Source organism: Bison bison, unplaced genomic scaffold (assembly GCF_000754665.1).
Source record: "Bison bison bison isolate TAMUID 2011002044 unplaced genomic scaffold, Bison_UMD1.0 scf7180017858736, whole genome shotgun sequence".
Classification (NCBI taxonomy): Eukaryota; Metazoa; Chordata; class Mammalia; order Artiodactyla; family Bovidae; genus Bison; species Bison bison.
Genome location: NW_011489308.1, coordinates 227416 through 241720, shown reverse-complemented (window position 1 = coordinate 241720; position 14305 = coordinate 227416). Strand labels below are relative to the sequence as shown.

The 14305-nt window shown below is 36.9% G+C and overlaps 1 protein-coding gene across 1 annotated transcript in view; it reads left to right on the top strand.

Annotated features, from left to right (window-relative positions):
• LOC104980166 (chromosome unknown open reading frame, human C11orf70) overlaps positions 1-13279 on the top strand; it is a 70072-nt gene extending 56793 nt beyond the window's left edge. Inside the window, exons 6-9 of the mRNA XM_010828809.1 lie at positions 388-554; positions 4141-4313; positions 11484-11550; positions 12609-13279. Of these exons, the coding sequence (XP_010827111.1) occupies positions 388-554; positions 4141-4313; positions 11484-11550; positions 12609-12737 (536 nt within the window). The 3' untranslated portion in view covers positions 12738-13279. The remainder of the gene's footprint in view (positions 1-387; positions 555-4140; positions 4314-11483; positions 11551-12608) is intronic.
• The last annotated feature ends 1026 nt before the right edge of the window (positions 13280-14305 follow it).

Here is a 14305-nt window from a genome sequence, read left to right as displayed (position 1 = left end):
TATGAATTATAAAGCATTAAACATAATACAAATCCAAAATCATATGAAGCAATTTCTATGTTTTTACAGGTAGTTCTGATATCATTCATTAAAAGTGTTCTAAGAACCTCCTACTACTCAATAAATGTATTTCATTTTCAAGTACTGATATTTTCTAATTTACATATTCTTCATCTAGGCCTGAAATGGTGAAATTTTGTTATAAATTTTAATAATTAATAAAAATAACCTGCAAAATAAGAATTTAATAAAACCCCTAAACTAATGTGTCTTTTAAATATATCAAAACATATGTCATTTTTTGTTAATTCTTAGAATCTCTGCATAGTGATATTTATTTTGGAAGTAATTGAGAATACTACATTAATTTTATATCTCTTTATTCAGGAACTGAAGTGAAAAAAATTGAAGCTATAAACGTTCCTTGCACACAGCTTTCAATGTCATTTTTTAATCGGTTATATGATGAAGCTATTGTACGAGACAATGGATATATTGTTAAATGTCTAGATTCTTTTTGTGATCCCTTCCTTATTTCTGATGAGTTACGAAAAGTAAGTACAGAATTTAAAATTTTCACGATAGAATTTCATCTCAGGAAATGCTTAATGTCAAAAACTTGTGCCTGCCTAAAACCCATAAAATACCTCTTATCAATGAATAATGATCAGTAATAATCATTGCACGTAGGTGTCTTATTGAATGGCACTTTTCTTATCAACTTGTTCATTTGTATATTTCATTAGTTCTCAGTGGGGTTTTACTGATATCTAACGGGTAGAGACCAGGGATGATGTTAAACATCAAACAATGCACAGGACAGTCCCCAAAACAAAGTTATCTGGCCCATAATGTCAGTAAACCCTGAGCTCAAGAAACACTGACCTATTAAATTGATGACTATTTTTCTTTCAAATTTTCCATTAACATATGAAATGAGTATTTAAAAACATCCCTGAAGTGAAATAATCTGTCAATCTCATTGCTGAGATCAAAAAGCTATTTGATTAACCAAGCTAATTTTTGTTTTAATGAGAGGTGTACTAAACTTGACATCAGAAGACATGGATTATTCACCTAATTCCTGATTTATTTATAAGAGAATAATAACCTTAGGCAAGTCATTCTGTATCTTGAGCCTCAAGGTCTTATCTATACACTATGGAAATTAAAATGCCCATTCTACTCTCTTCCTAAAATTGTTGAGAAAGTGAGTTGAGAAAGCATTTTATGAAATCCTGTTGAAATGAATTATTATTATTTAAAGGTGGTAAAAATTTAGGGCTATCAAATAGATGTAGGTTCCAATTCAGGCTGTGCCACTTAATCCTGGTCATATTTAACCTCTCTAAGCTTCAGTTTCTTATATGAAATCAGAATAATGTAAGAATTTTGTTAGATAATGCATTTAAAATGCTTTGTACAATGCCCAGCACTTAGTAATCTTTCAATAATATTAACTACTACTACTAATTACTATTATTACTCTACATTAAGAGAGATGTACAAATCTAATATATTACAAATCCAGATAAAAAAATGAACTAGGGAAACCACTCATATACCATTCTGGACACAGAAAGCTTATCTGAAGGAGACCAGAGGGCATCCCACCAGTCTGTATATTGATCTTCACTAGAACAGTACCTAAAAGGACTCTCACTCCTATGCCCTCACCTCTATAGAGAGAGCCTCAGCAATGGACTTTTTAAAAGGGTTTAGTTTTCAACAGAATACTCTGCAAAACCACCTTTTGCTGCCTGTTTTATTTATTGTGGTGAATAGCGCCTCTATTCAGGAAGTATTGGGGCTCCATGTTTTTTGCTGCTTGCCTCTATGTTTTGCTCTTGTGTTCTTTGCCATTCTGTGGCAACAGAGAAGGCTTTATTTAACTTTGTTGCTTTCTGGCTAAAAATATATATATAAATGCTGCTGCTGCTAAGTCGCTTCAGTCGTGTCTGACTCTGCGCGACCCCATAGATGGCAGCCCACCAGGCTCCCCTGTCCCTGGGATTCTCCAGGCAATAACACTGGAGTGGGTTGCCATTTCCTTCTCCAATGCATGAAAGTGAAGTCACTCAGTCATGTCCGACTCTTAGTGACCCCATGGACTGCAGCCTACCAGGTTCCTCCGTCCATGAGATTTTCCAGGCAAGAGTACTGGAGTCGGGTGCCTAAATAGCTTCTAGCTTTAGCCTGAACTGGAAAGGTCCCTCCCACTGTGTAGCAATACAGATTCTGTAGGCCAGCTCTCAGGTAAGAACTGATCATAGTATCCTTCCTGACTGGGGCTCAGAAGTTGGACTCATTAACTATCGCATATCTACTCTTGGAGGGCTACACAGCTGAACAGATCTGTATGTGAACAGGGAGATCAGACATAAAGCATTATTGTTTTAACATTCACTACAAAATTTTTCTATTGCAATCTTTTAATTGCACAGCCTAATCAGTTTAGTATATGAGAGTCCTTGTGTTAGAAATGTATGAACTGTTCTTTAAGGGCCAGAACTTTAAGCAGCTGCAAACCTGGGTTTCAGTATCACAACATTTCCTTATCGAGAGGGAGGAAGAGACGGAGGGGAGAAGTGCAAGTGTTACATGTGGCACACAGAATAATAAACTGTGGCCCACTTCCTCTCAACTATCTTTTTTTATTATTATTAATATTATTTTTTTTTATAGCTGTGCTGCATCTTCGTTGTGGGGTGGGCTTTTCTCTACTTGCAGCAAGCAGGGGCTACTCTCTGGGTGCAGTATGTAGGCTTTCTCCTGTGGTGGAACGCGGGTTCTAGGCTGTGTGGGCCTCAATATTTGCAGCAGCTAGTTGTGGTTGTGGCTCCTGGGCTCTAGAATGCAGACTCAGTAGATGTGGCGCACGGGCTTAGTTGCTCTGCAGCATGTGGGACCATCCCAGACCAGGGATCAAATTCGTGTCTCCTGCATTGGCAGGTGGATTCTTCACCACTGAGCCATCGGGGAAGCCCTCACCTATCTTTTACTCTATATACTTTGGCTTTCATCAAGTCATTATAAGTAAATTATATACAGACAGTACCATAAAGTTTATTACTTTTAAATGCCTCTTTATGTAATGACCTTGAAGTGATTTTCATTTGAGATTAAGGTAAATAAAATGATTAAGTTTAATCAATTTTCCTAATAAAAATGTGCTTCTTACTGCTAGACTGTGATTGTTATATGACTCATGTGTCCCTCCTTTACCTGTATGGCAGTATTAAGTGTTACATACAATTTTTATAGCTTTTCTCCATCTAGAGTTCCTTCTGTGTATTTTTTTTCTCTTCCCAATTTATGTCTTGGTTACATTCTTTTGTTTCTTATTATTTTTATCTTAGTGTATCTATATTTTATTGTTAGCTTAGTTCACATTCTTTTTTTCAAGTAAGTGGTGTATAAGCAATTCAATAAAAAGGAATATATTTTGTAGTATACATTCATCACCTGTTTGTGTCCACTGCAGTCAACAAATTAAGCAACTGTCTGTAATTCACAATGGTGTAAGAAAATCCTCCACATCAGAGCTAGCCAAACTGTTTTCCGAAAGAGGTAGCAAGGGCTCAAGGAGCAAGAGTCCATGTAAGTTGGTGATGTGTAAGGTGATATTATTAGAGGAGAGCAGGAAAAAAAGAGAGAGGTGATTATGAGGCTCCAGCTACCAGAATAGTTCAAAATGGAGTAACTGCAGGCATAAGGAAAGTAGTAATCCAAACACCATGAGAGGGCTTAGAAAATGAACAATTTTGTTTAGTTTCTTGGTAGAAGCAAAGATTATGATGGAGAAGTTTCTCCGTTTATTTATACTCCCATTGTTTCCAAATGAGATTCACAGTGACTCAAGACTAAAATTGCAGTAGCACGAAAGTACTAAAGATTAAACTAGAACAAAGCAACAGAAGAGAAGGCTTGTATTTAGATTTATTCCTTTCACTGAGTGTTATTACCTAATGGAGGGAAAATAAGCACAGGTCTTACAGATCTTCTTCTCCATGGCCTCGGGATTGGTTCTTAAAATAGTTCTAAAATCACTTTTAAACATATAAATTGAAACTTTTGAAAGCATAAAAATTAGAACCTCGAATTATGTTACATTAAGATGAATTTTATCATCTTATATAGGTTTTGCTAGTGGAAGACTCAGAAAAATATGAAGTATTCAGCCAACCAGAGAGAGAAGAGTTCCTGTTTTGTCTTTTCAAACATCTTTGCCTTGGTGGAGCCCTTTGTCAATATGAAGATGTAATTAATCCATATCTGGAAACAACAAAGCTTATCTATAAGGATCTAGTGAGGTAATGTTGCTGTGTTACAATATGTAAATCTCTGAAGAGCAGAGGAAATTGTTTAACTCTGGTGAGATTACCCAGCCTCCATTTGTGGATCTATTAATAACCAAGGTGAACAAAAATAGCACTTCTCTGGCTCTTTCCTCAGAGCCTCCTTCTTCACTTCCAAACTAGAACATTTCATCTCCCTGACCCTGTTTTGGTCCTCAGTTCTGTCTTCTGCCTCTTGACCTTTCCTCAGCCAGGCCTGTCACTCACTCTATCCCTTACTGGCAACTGCTGTCTTCCAGGTCTCCCTTTTCCCCCCAGGCCTCCTTTTAAATCTCAAGGAGACATGAGATCCCTCAGGATGTTTGAATTTGCTTGACTATTACTAATAAATAATAGTAAAAAAATTACCTTTGTTCTAAGGAAGGGGGAAGAATTTCACCAAGGTGTTTATCTTTTCAAAATCAATCCTAGTTTTGTTTTTGGTATTGGACTAGGGCTTTTTTTTCTTTTTGAAGATCACGTGAGGATAAGAACTTTGATTTATTTTAATTTGAGTGAACATTCTATGGTTGGGTTTTTCAATGATGAAGATATTGGATCATGTTAATAGGCAAACAGGATAGGAAAAAGTAAAAGCAAAGGTTCCCAGAGTTTGTTTACAGATTTTTACTTTAATAGGCAAACAGTAGAACTAGCTTCCTATTAGACTCTTACTACTTGACTATCCTCAACACCTTGATTCTCATACCATTACACGTGTCATACAGCTGAACAACAAACTGCATGCTTCAGTTACTCTCCTGAGTTTATTTCTGATACAGTTTTAAAAACAAAAATATTTCTATAATCTGTTTCTGATTTTTATGAAACAGTTATTGTGTCAATTCATAAAGATTATTAGAAGAGAAATTACAGAAACAGTTTCAGAAGCAAGATGCACATACCTACATCAAACATATTCTTATCGTTCGCAGTCCATGAAAATTTAGACGACTTCTAGCACTCCCACTAGATACTCCTCAGCATACCCCAGACACACACACGCCACAGTGTGCTGTCCCTCACCAGCCACAGGAACCTGTGGAATTCCTCACTGCCATGTGCCGTGGAGGAAGAGGTTCTGTTAGAGATACTTGAAACAACTTCAGAACCTAAACATCACAGAAACTACAGTTTTTTCCCACATTCTCTTGCCTGAATTCTTGTGATTCTCTTCTGTGTTTGAGGGTGCTAAGAAATGTATGACTCAGAGTTATGGTCACTCATAAAATGAGTAGCCAAAATTCATGACATCGTATACAAAGAATAGGAACTGTATCCATGGACTCACTTGATTAGGCCACCAGCAAGTGTTAATATTGGGCACGGAACCCTGGCAGGCACTGAGGAGTCATCAGGAGGCACTCAGGAGTGCAAGAGGCATCATCAGGTGGTCTCTGACCTCAAGGAAATTACAAGTTAACATAGGAAATAATAATAAAGTAATTGCTTAAAATATTTTATAAGTATTTTTTATATAATCCAATGTTCAGTTATGTATAGGCAAATGTTTATAGCTCTTTATACTGTAATAAAAACCTCAGAATTTCAAAAGAAGACATTGTCAGTGTGGGTACAAGTGGTCAAGAATTTCTTGATGGAATGGAGTCCACAAGGGCCAGCAAAGAGGAGGGCAGTCTGTTCCCAATTCAGGGGCGATGCACCCCAAGTCTGTTGTTCTAGGGTGACTGAGAATACTAGCCAGTTAGAGCATTACTTTTCTTTGAGAACTATTAAATATTTCTCTCAATGATCCAAGTTTAAGCATGCTTATGAGTTTCTTTGGTGAATGAGGAAAAGACGTCTTCTCAACGCAACTTCAGTAGAAAATTATGATGAGAATAAACATCTTGGTTAAGATAAAGATATAGTGTGGTTCAACATAGCCGTTATCAAGGGATATAGAAGAGAGAAAGCACAGGTGGGACTTGAAGTATCGTCAGTAATTTCTCAGAATTCTGAGCCACATATCTAGTCGTGTCATTTGTACAAGTTTAACCAAGAATATTTTTTTCTGTTCCTTTACTTGAAATTTGGGTGTTTTTACCTGCTTTAGAAAAATATCTGCTCTCTTTCTAATTATACATGCAGTGGCTACCTTACAGTATCTAACCTGCCCTTGCAGGTAAACATTGTTACTATGTAATTCTAGCAAAGAAGTTGATCCCATATGTTTGTATCAGTAGATATTGGGGGCACATTACAGAGCCTGATTTTAGAGGTCTCTAGCTCATGGCAACCCACTCCAGTACTCTTGCCTGGAAAATCCCATGGATGGAGGAGCCTGGTAGGCTGCAGTCCATGGGGTCGCACAGAGTCGGACACGACTGAAGCGACTGCAGCAGCAGCAGCAGCTCAAACAAAAGGATAAAAACATTCTTAAGGTATTTTATCCCTCATCCATAATTATTAATATAAATCCTATAATAGACATCTTAAATGTTTTAGGAAATGCCTTATTTTCAAGGATTATGGCTTCTTTAAATCACATAGGCAATACTTTAGAATCATTTTATCAGACTAAATGATCAATTGTTTCATTACATTTCGAAAATGTCTTAGAAATAATTCTATACGCACTAACAGTGCCTCTGTCTTTACTATTTTAGACATTAAACACACTCTTGTCAGATTTTTTGGAGAGGTTCCCCAAACTATATATCTCCCGCAGATTTATGATTTGAACTGGTTTAAGAGAAGGCAATGGCACTCCACGCAATACTCTTTCCTGGAAAATCCCATGGACAGAGGAGCCTGGGGGGCTGCACTCCATGGGGTCGCTAAGAGTCAGACACGACTGACTGACTTCACTTTCACTTTTCACTTTCATGCATTGGAGAAGGAAATGGCAACCTACTCCAGTGTTCTTGCCTGGAGAATCCCAGGGATGGGGGAGCCTGGTGGGCTGCCGTCTATGGGGTCTCATAGAGTCGGACACGACTGAAGCGACTTAGCAGCAGCAGCAGCAGCTTAGATTATGGCCTTCTGATGCTTATTAAGCAATAGGATTATTGTTTCTTAAAATGAGCAGAGTTAGCTAGAATGGTCTGTACACCATGACATTTAGAATCAATATGGGACAAATCCTTAGAAATTAGCACAAATGATATTGATAAGAAATCAGTCATATTATTTTATTTCTAAACCATTAATATAATCATACTGTTAACATCCAATTTTTTTTTTTTTTTTGGCTGTGCTATGAGGGTTGCAGGAGCTTAGTTCCCTAGCCAAGGATCCAACAAGGAGCCCTAGCAGTGAAAGCACCAATTTTTAACCACTGGATCATGAGGGAATTCCCTAATCATATTTTTTAAAAGAACTATGTGGAAATTATGTTCCAATATCCTTAAAAACCATGGTACCTGGAGAGTGACTTCAGTTCAGTCCAGTTGCTCAGTCAGATCTGACTGTTTGCAACCCCGTGGACTGCAGCACACCAGCCTTCCCTGTCACTCACCAACTCCTGGAGTGTACCCAAACCCATGTCCATCCAGTTGGTGATGCCATCCAACCATCTCATCCTCTGTTGTCCCCTTCTCCTCCCACCTTCAATCTTTCCCAGCATCAGGGTCTGTACAAATGAGTCAGTTCTTCGCATCAGGTCACCAGAGTTTTAAGAGTTTCAGCTTCAACATCAGTCCTTCCAATGAACACCCAGGGCTGATCTCCTTTAGGATGGACTGGTTGGATCTCCTTGCAGTCCAAGGGACTCTCAAGAGTCTTCTCCAGCACCACACTTCAAAAGCATCAATTCTGTGCTCAGCTTTCTTTATAGTCCAACTCTCACACCCATACATGACCACTGGAAAAACCATAGCCTTGACTAGACAGACCTTTGTTGGCAAAGTAATGTCTCTGCTTTTTAATATGCTGTCTAGGTTGGTCATAACTTTCCTTCCAAGGAGTAAGCATCTTTTAATTTCATGGCTGCAGTCACCATCTGCAGTGATTTTGGAGCTCCAAAAAAATAAAGTCTGACACTTTCCACTGTTTCCCCATCTATTTGCCATTAAGTGATGGGACCAGATGCCATGATCTTAGTTTTCTGAATGTTGAGCTTTAAGCCAACTTTTTCACTCTCTTTCACTTTCATCAAGAGGCTTTTGAGTTCCTCTTCACTTTCTGCCATAAGGGTGGTGTCATCTGCATATCTGAGGTTATTGATATTTCTCCCGGCAATCTTGATTCCAGCTTGTGTTTCTTCCAGTCCAGCGTTTCTCATGATGTACTCTGCATATAAGTTAAATAAATAGGGTGACAATATACAGCCTTGATGTACTCCTTTTCCTATTTGGAACCAGTCTGTTGTTCCATGTCCAGTTCTAACTGTTGCTTCCTGACCTGCATACAAATTTCTCAAGAGGCAGGTCAGGTGGTCTGGTATTCCCATCTCTTTCAGAATTTTCCACAGTTTATTGTGATCCACACAGTCAAAGGCTTTGGCATAGTCAAGAAAGCAGAAGTAGATGTTTTTCTGGAACTCTCTTGCTTTTTCCATGATCCAGCGGATGTTGGCAATTTGATCTCTGGTTCCTCTGCCTTTTCTAAATCCAGCTTGAACATCTGGCAGTTCACGGTTCACGTATTGCTGAAGGCTGGCTTGGAGAATTTTGAGCATTACTTTATTAGCGTGTGTGGTAGTTTGAGCATTCTTTGGCATTGGAATGAAAACTGACCTTTTCCAGTCCTGTGGCCACTGCTGAGTTTTCCAAATTTGCTGGCATATTGAGTGCAGTGCTTTCACAACATCATCTTTCAGGATTTGAAATAGGTCAACTGGAATTCCATCACCTCCACTAGCTTTGTTTGTAGTGATGCTTTCTAACGCCCACTTGACTTCACATTCCAGGATGTCTGGCTCTAGATGAGTAATCACACCATTGAGCTTTAAGCCAACTTTTTCACTCTCCTCTTTCACTTTTATCAAGAGGCTCTTTAGTTCTTCTTCACTTTCTGCCATAAGGGTGGTGTCATCTACATATCTGAGGTTATTGATATTTCCCCCAGCAATCTTGATCCCAGCTTGTGATTCATCCAGCCCAGCGTTTCTCATGATATACTCAGTATATAATTAAATAAGCAGAGTGACAATATACAACCTTGATGTACTCCTTTCCCGATTTGGAACCAGTTTTTGGAGAGTGACTTAGTGAGTGCTAAAAATCTGATACAATGCAATTGTTAGTAGAACACCCCAGGGCACAAATGAATATCACTTTACATTTCCTTTTCTTTTTTTCTTATGAGATATAAGACAGATAATACTGTAGTTTGCTTGATTTATAAAAAATTAGACAAATTGTCTTAGAGATATTTTAAAGTAACCGTAATACAGGATCAGAGGTAGTAAAGTGGAATAATATTTATATCTATTAAGAACCAACTTCTAATAATGTACCAATGCAGTTTCTTTATAAAAGTAAGACATCTATGGTACGTGTTTGTAGGTGTTAAGTGATTATATAGGTAGTATCAAATACTAAATTTTCCTCCGAGTTCATCTGATAAGCACAAACATTTACAAGGGTTCTTTTTTTTTTAGACTTTTCTAAACTAAGGAGTAATTTGCATACAGTAATCTCAACAAATCGTAGTACACATAAGCTCAGTGAATTTTTATATATGTTTATACCCAAATAACCACCTCCAGATCAAGATTTAAAATTAGATATAACTATAGATAGGTTCTGTATTTTAATCTGGGTGGTCATATAGGTATATATAAATGTTTTATATGTAGTGATTATAGTCTTCCCTATGATAAGCAAGAAGTTTTAAATGTAGTCTCCAACTGTCAAGCAGTGTATCTTAGGCATTAGAAATGAAAGGAAAAAAAAAAGAAAAAAGAAGAAAAAAAAAAAAAGAAATGAAAGAAGATGACCTCAACTCATGTTACAGAAATAGATAGAAATCAATATAATTGCATGATTCCTGGGTTTAAATCTTAGTGAAATGTTTTTGAGATGAAAACTCCCTAAGAATCTTGAACCCTAAACCCTGAAATGGTCCGTGTGGGCCACCTCCAACAGGTACCCAAGCTCAAACACACATGTACGTGCATACCCTCCCCCAGAGTCCCCCTTCTTCCTGCTCGTCTCTCTTTGCCCCCATTTTTTTTACATACATAGTGAAGGGAAAGCAGTAATCTCACCTGACAAAGTGAAGAGGGTTCCCTTCCTTTAAATTTAAACTACACACATAACACATGAACAATACCTTTGATGCATATGAATTTATAGCGTAAGTATAGATAAACAGGTGAAATGTAGAGAAAGAAAACTGGACTCCTTATCACCTACATTCTATTTCCAGAAATGCCACTTTTAGTTGGAATGTCTTAAATATATCATTTAACTTCTCTAGTTCTATTGTCTATTAAATGGGCAGAATGATGCCTACCTCACTGAGTTGTGTGATCTTTATGTGAAGTAAAGTATAAAAAGGTTTTTTGCAGATTGTAAAGCATTATAAATTTAATGTGTATTTATTTATATATATTTTAAGTCATTTATTTCCCCAATCCTCAGTTTGCTTCCGCACTATGTGTTACTAAAGATTATCTTTTGTGGGGAGAATAAGTGAAAGAGCTAGGAGAGAAAGTGGTTTTAATTTAGCAATACATGATTTAACAAATAGTTTTCATAGATATTATTCCACCTAATTCTCATATAATCCTAAAAGGAACCATATCATGAGTTCACATATGAGGAAACTAATGTTCAGAAAGGTTAATCTTGCTTAAAGTAGAATAACAAATTGGTGACAGAACTGGAATTTATGTTCAGGCTATTTAAGTCTTTAGTATGCTTTTATCTACCCCTTTAAGCTGTTTACCATTAAGTCTAACTTTAACCTATTCTTGTTTGTCAGTAATTCTCTCTGGCCTGAGACTGCTTTTATCATCTGAGTCTCAAACTGACCTCAAACCCTCTAACTGAAAAATTCCATTTTCTGCAATTTCAATTCAGTCAACCTTGCTGAAACCACAGATGCTGTCCTTTTCAAACTACTTAATTAGATATTTTATATTTCCATGTTATATGTGAACGAGGACACCCAAGTACTAAAAGAGATCAGTATCTTAAATATATTATGCTAGTGTTTGCTGAATTTTAAAATGTTCCCTTTTCCCCCCTATTTTAGTGTTCGGAAGAATCCTCAAACCAAGAAAATACAAATTACCTCTTCTATTTTTAAAGTTACAGCATATGTAAGTGTTGAGGGGGAAATTTGCAGCCAATCAATTTAATTACTTGTTATTAAAAGGATTCTTGTAACTGGAGTTAGCAACTAGGAGAGACATGGTTAATAGAACATATCCGTGTATACACTTCCTTGGTGGCTAAGGCAGTAAAGAATAAGCCTGCAGTGCAGGAGACCCAGGTTCAGTCCCTGGAGTGGGAAGATCTCTTAGAGAAGGGAATGGCTACCTACTCCAGTATTCTTGCCAGGAGAATTCCATGGGCAGAGGAGCTTGGTGGGCTACAGTCCACGGGGTCTTCCAAAGAGCTGGACGTGACTGAACAACTTAACACTTTTATTTTTTTACTTCATACATGTATGCAGAGAACATAGTTAACATAAACTTAATAGTTTTCTCTTAAAAGTTGATGAGCTATGCTGTATTTGGAGAACGGGATGAACTTTTCCCCCCAGCTTTTCTGTTATCCATGCCTAATAATAGTTACTTCTTTTAGAGCTAAATCTGTAGCTCAGATGAGGTAGAACACAGTTCCTTAAACTTGTCAAACCATAATTTATAGGACAAATAAGTAAGAATGACATAAATGTTTTTGTATCACAGAATCTGATACTTGAATTTTAGCATTGCACAAAATATTATTATACATATGAAGCAGTTTGTAACTATTCAATCACTGAATAATTATTTTTAAAATTCCTACTGTGTATCAGCTACTGTGCTGGGCTAGGGTCCAGGGTTAAACAAAAGAAACATAGTCCCAGCCCAAATAGTATGTACAGACTATGTTCTAACAAAAGCAAAGATAGAAGAAAAATACAAAAACTATTTTTTCTATAGCACTTTTTTAAAAGATAGAGTTTCCTCTGGATTATAAATTCCTTAAGGTCAAGTATGCATGTGTGCATAGTATATATGTGTTGTTGGCATAGTAGACTGTGCTGTCCAACTTATTGTTAAAGATTTGATATGTGCTTCATGATATTTTAATAGAAAATACATAATAGCTAAATGTATTGATTATTATTTAAATGTAGCTGTATATTTAAAAAGTTTATCTTTTTCAGGATTCTGTTGGTGTGTGCTACCCTTCAACAAAGAGTCATGAACAGACATTTTCTTACTTTATTGTGGATCCTATCAAGCGTCATGTTCATGTTTTATACCACTGTTATGGCATGGGGGAAGTGTCTTAATATTTTTTCAGGTTATCTATACTTACTGTTTTTGCTTTACCAATTTTTTATTTTAACACTGATTTACAGATAAACATTTACCCTGCAAGTTAATTCAAGTAAAATGTAAAGAACCTGTGCAGAGCAGAAGAAAACAAATACCAAGATGCCTTTCTTTAAATTTTTGTAGAATACCAACACAGGAACCAGATTTTATCTCTATTGTAATCTACACCAATACAGTTATGGAATTTTTACAGAAAGTCACAAAGAACTAAAAATCTTGTTCATATTTGTTGCATTAAGTTTCAAGTGAGTCTTCAGTATTCCATGTATTTTATTTTAGAAGCCAATTAATTCTGGATTGAAATTGTGGGAGAAAACTAAACATGTCTAACCATGAATCATTAAAGTGAATCGTTAGCTTTTAAAATTTAAGTTTCATTTAATTATGTTTCTTCATCGCATGAAGATTTGTTTCTGGAACTGTGAAAAGCATAACAATTCCTGTGTTTCATTTGTCCCACTTAAATTCTCAATAAATAAAAATGTTCTGAGCATAATTGAAAACTCTTTTATTATGTAATAAAATTGGAGCTGCCCCACCACTAATCCAAGAGCTATATAAACAAAGAGAGTTGCCCTCATGGTATTATTAAGTTGGCAGATGATTAAAGTACAGGGTGTCTAGTACTGTCCCCTCATTGAAAGTAAAAGTCTCTCAGTCATGCCCAACTCTTTGTGACCCCATAGACTATATAAAGTCCATGGAATTCTCTAGGCCAGACTACAGGAGTGGATACCCTTTCCCTTCTCCAGGGGATCTTCCCAACTCAGGGATTGAACCTAGGTATCCCACATTGCAGGCAGATTCTTTACCAGCTGAGACACCAGGGAAACCCAAGATTAATGGAGTGGGTAGCCTATCTTTTCTCCAGCAGATCTTCCTGACCCAGGAATTGAACCAGGGTGTCCTGCGTTGCAGGCTGATTCTTTACCAACTAGAGCTATTAGGGAAGCCCCTCATTACCATCATACAATGAATATATAACTTTGATATTTTTAACGATTGACATGTACCCCAAAGATGATGATGGAGAGCCTGCAAGAAGTGCTGAAACCTTGAGGAAGAGCCATTTGGAATATGTGTTTCTGAGTTGCAGGGATCAGGATAATAGTCTTGGATTTGAACCTGTGGTTGTACCTGGAAGGCAGCTGGCAATTTAGGTATATAGTTCAGGAAAGAGAGTCAGTTTTACTTCTAATACTTGGCACAATGCTTTGGTATGTTAAATGTTTATTGAATATTTTCCAGATATGGTCTTAATATCCATAGACTTTTGTAAAAAAAATCATAAAAAAACATAAAATCAAGAACTAAAATGTCCATTTGCCACTGACTTTGCTGCATATCATACAGACCCCTACAACCCAGGGACCCTCTCTTAATATTTCTGAGTACCAGTTCTGTACAAGGCATGTGCTCTTTACTTTGGGGAAACACACTTGCTGTAAACCTAGTAGAGAACATAACCTGTAAGAGTGTGTCTGTGCACAGTGATTGTACACGAATTCAGAGATGAGTGATC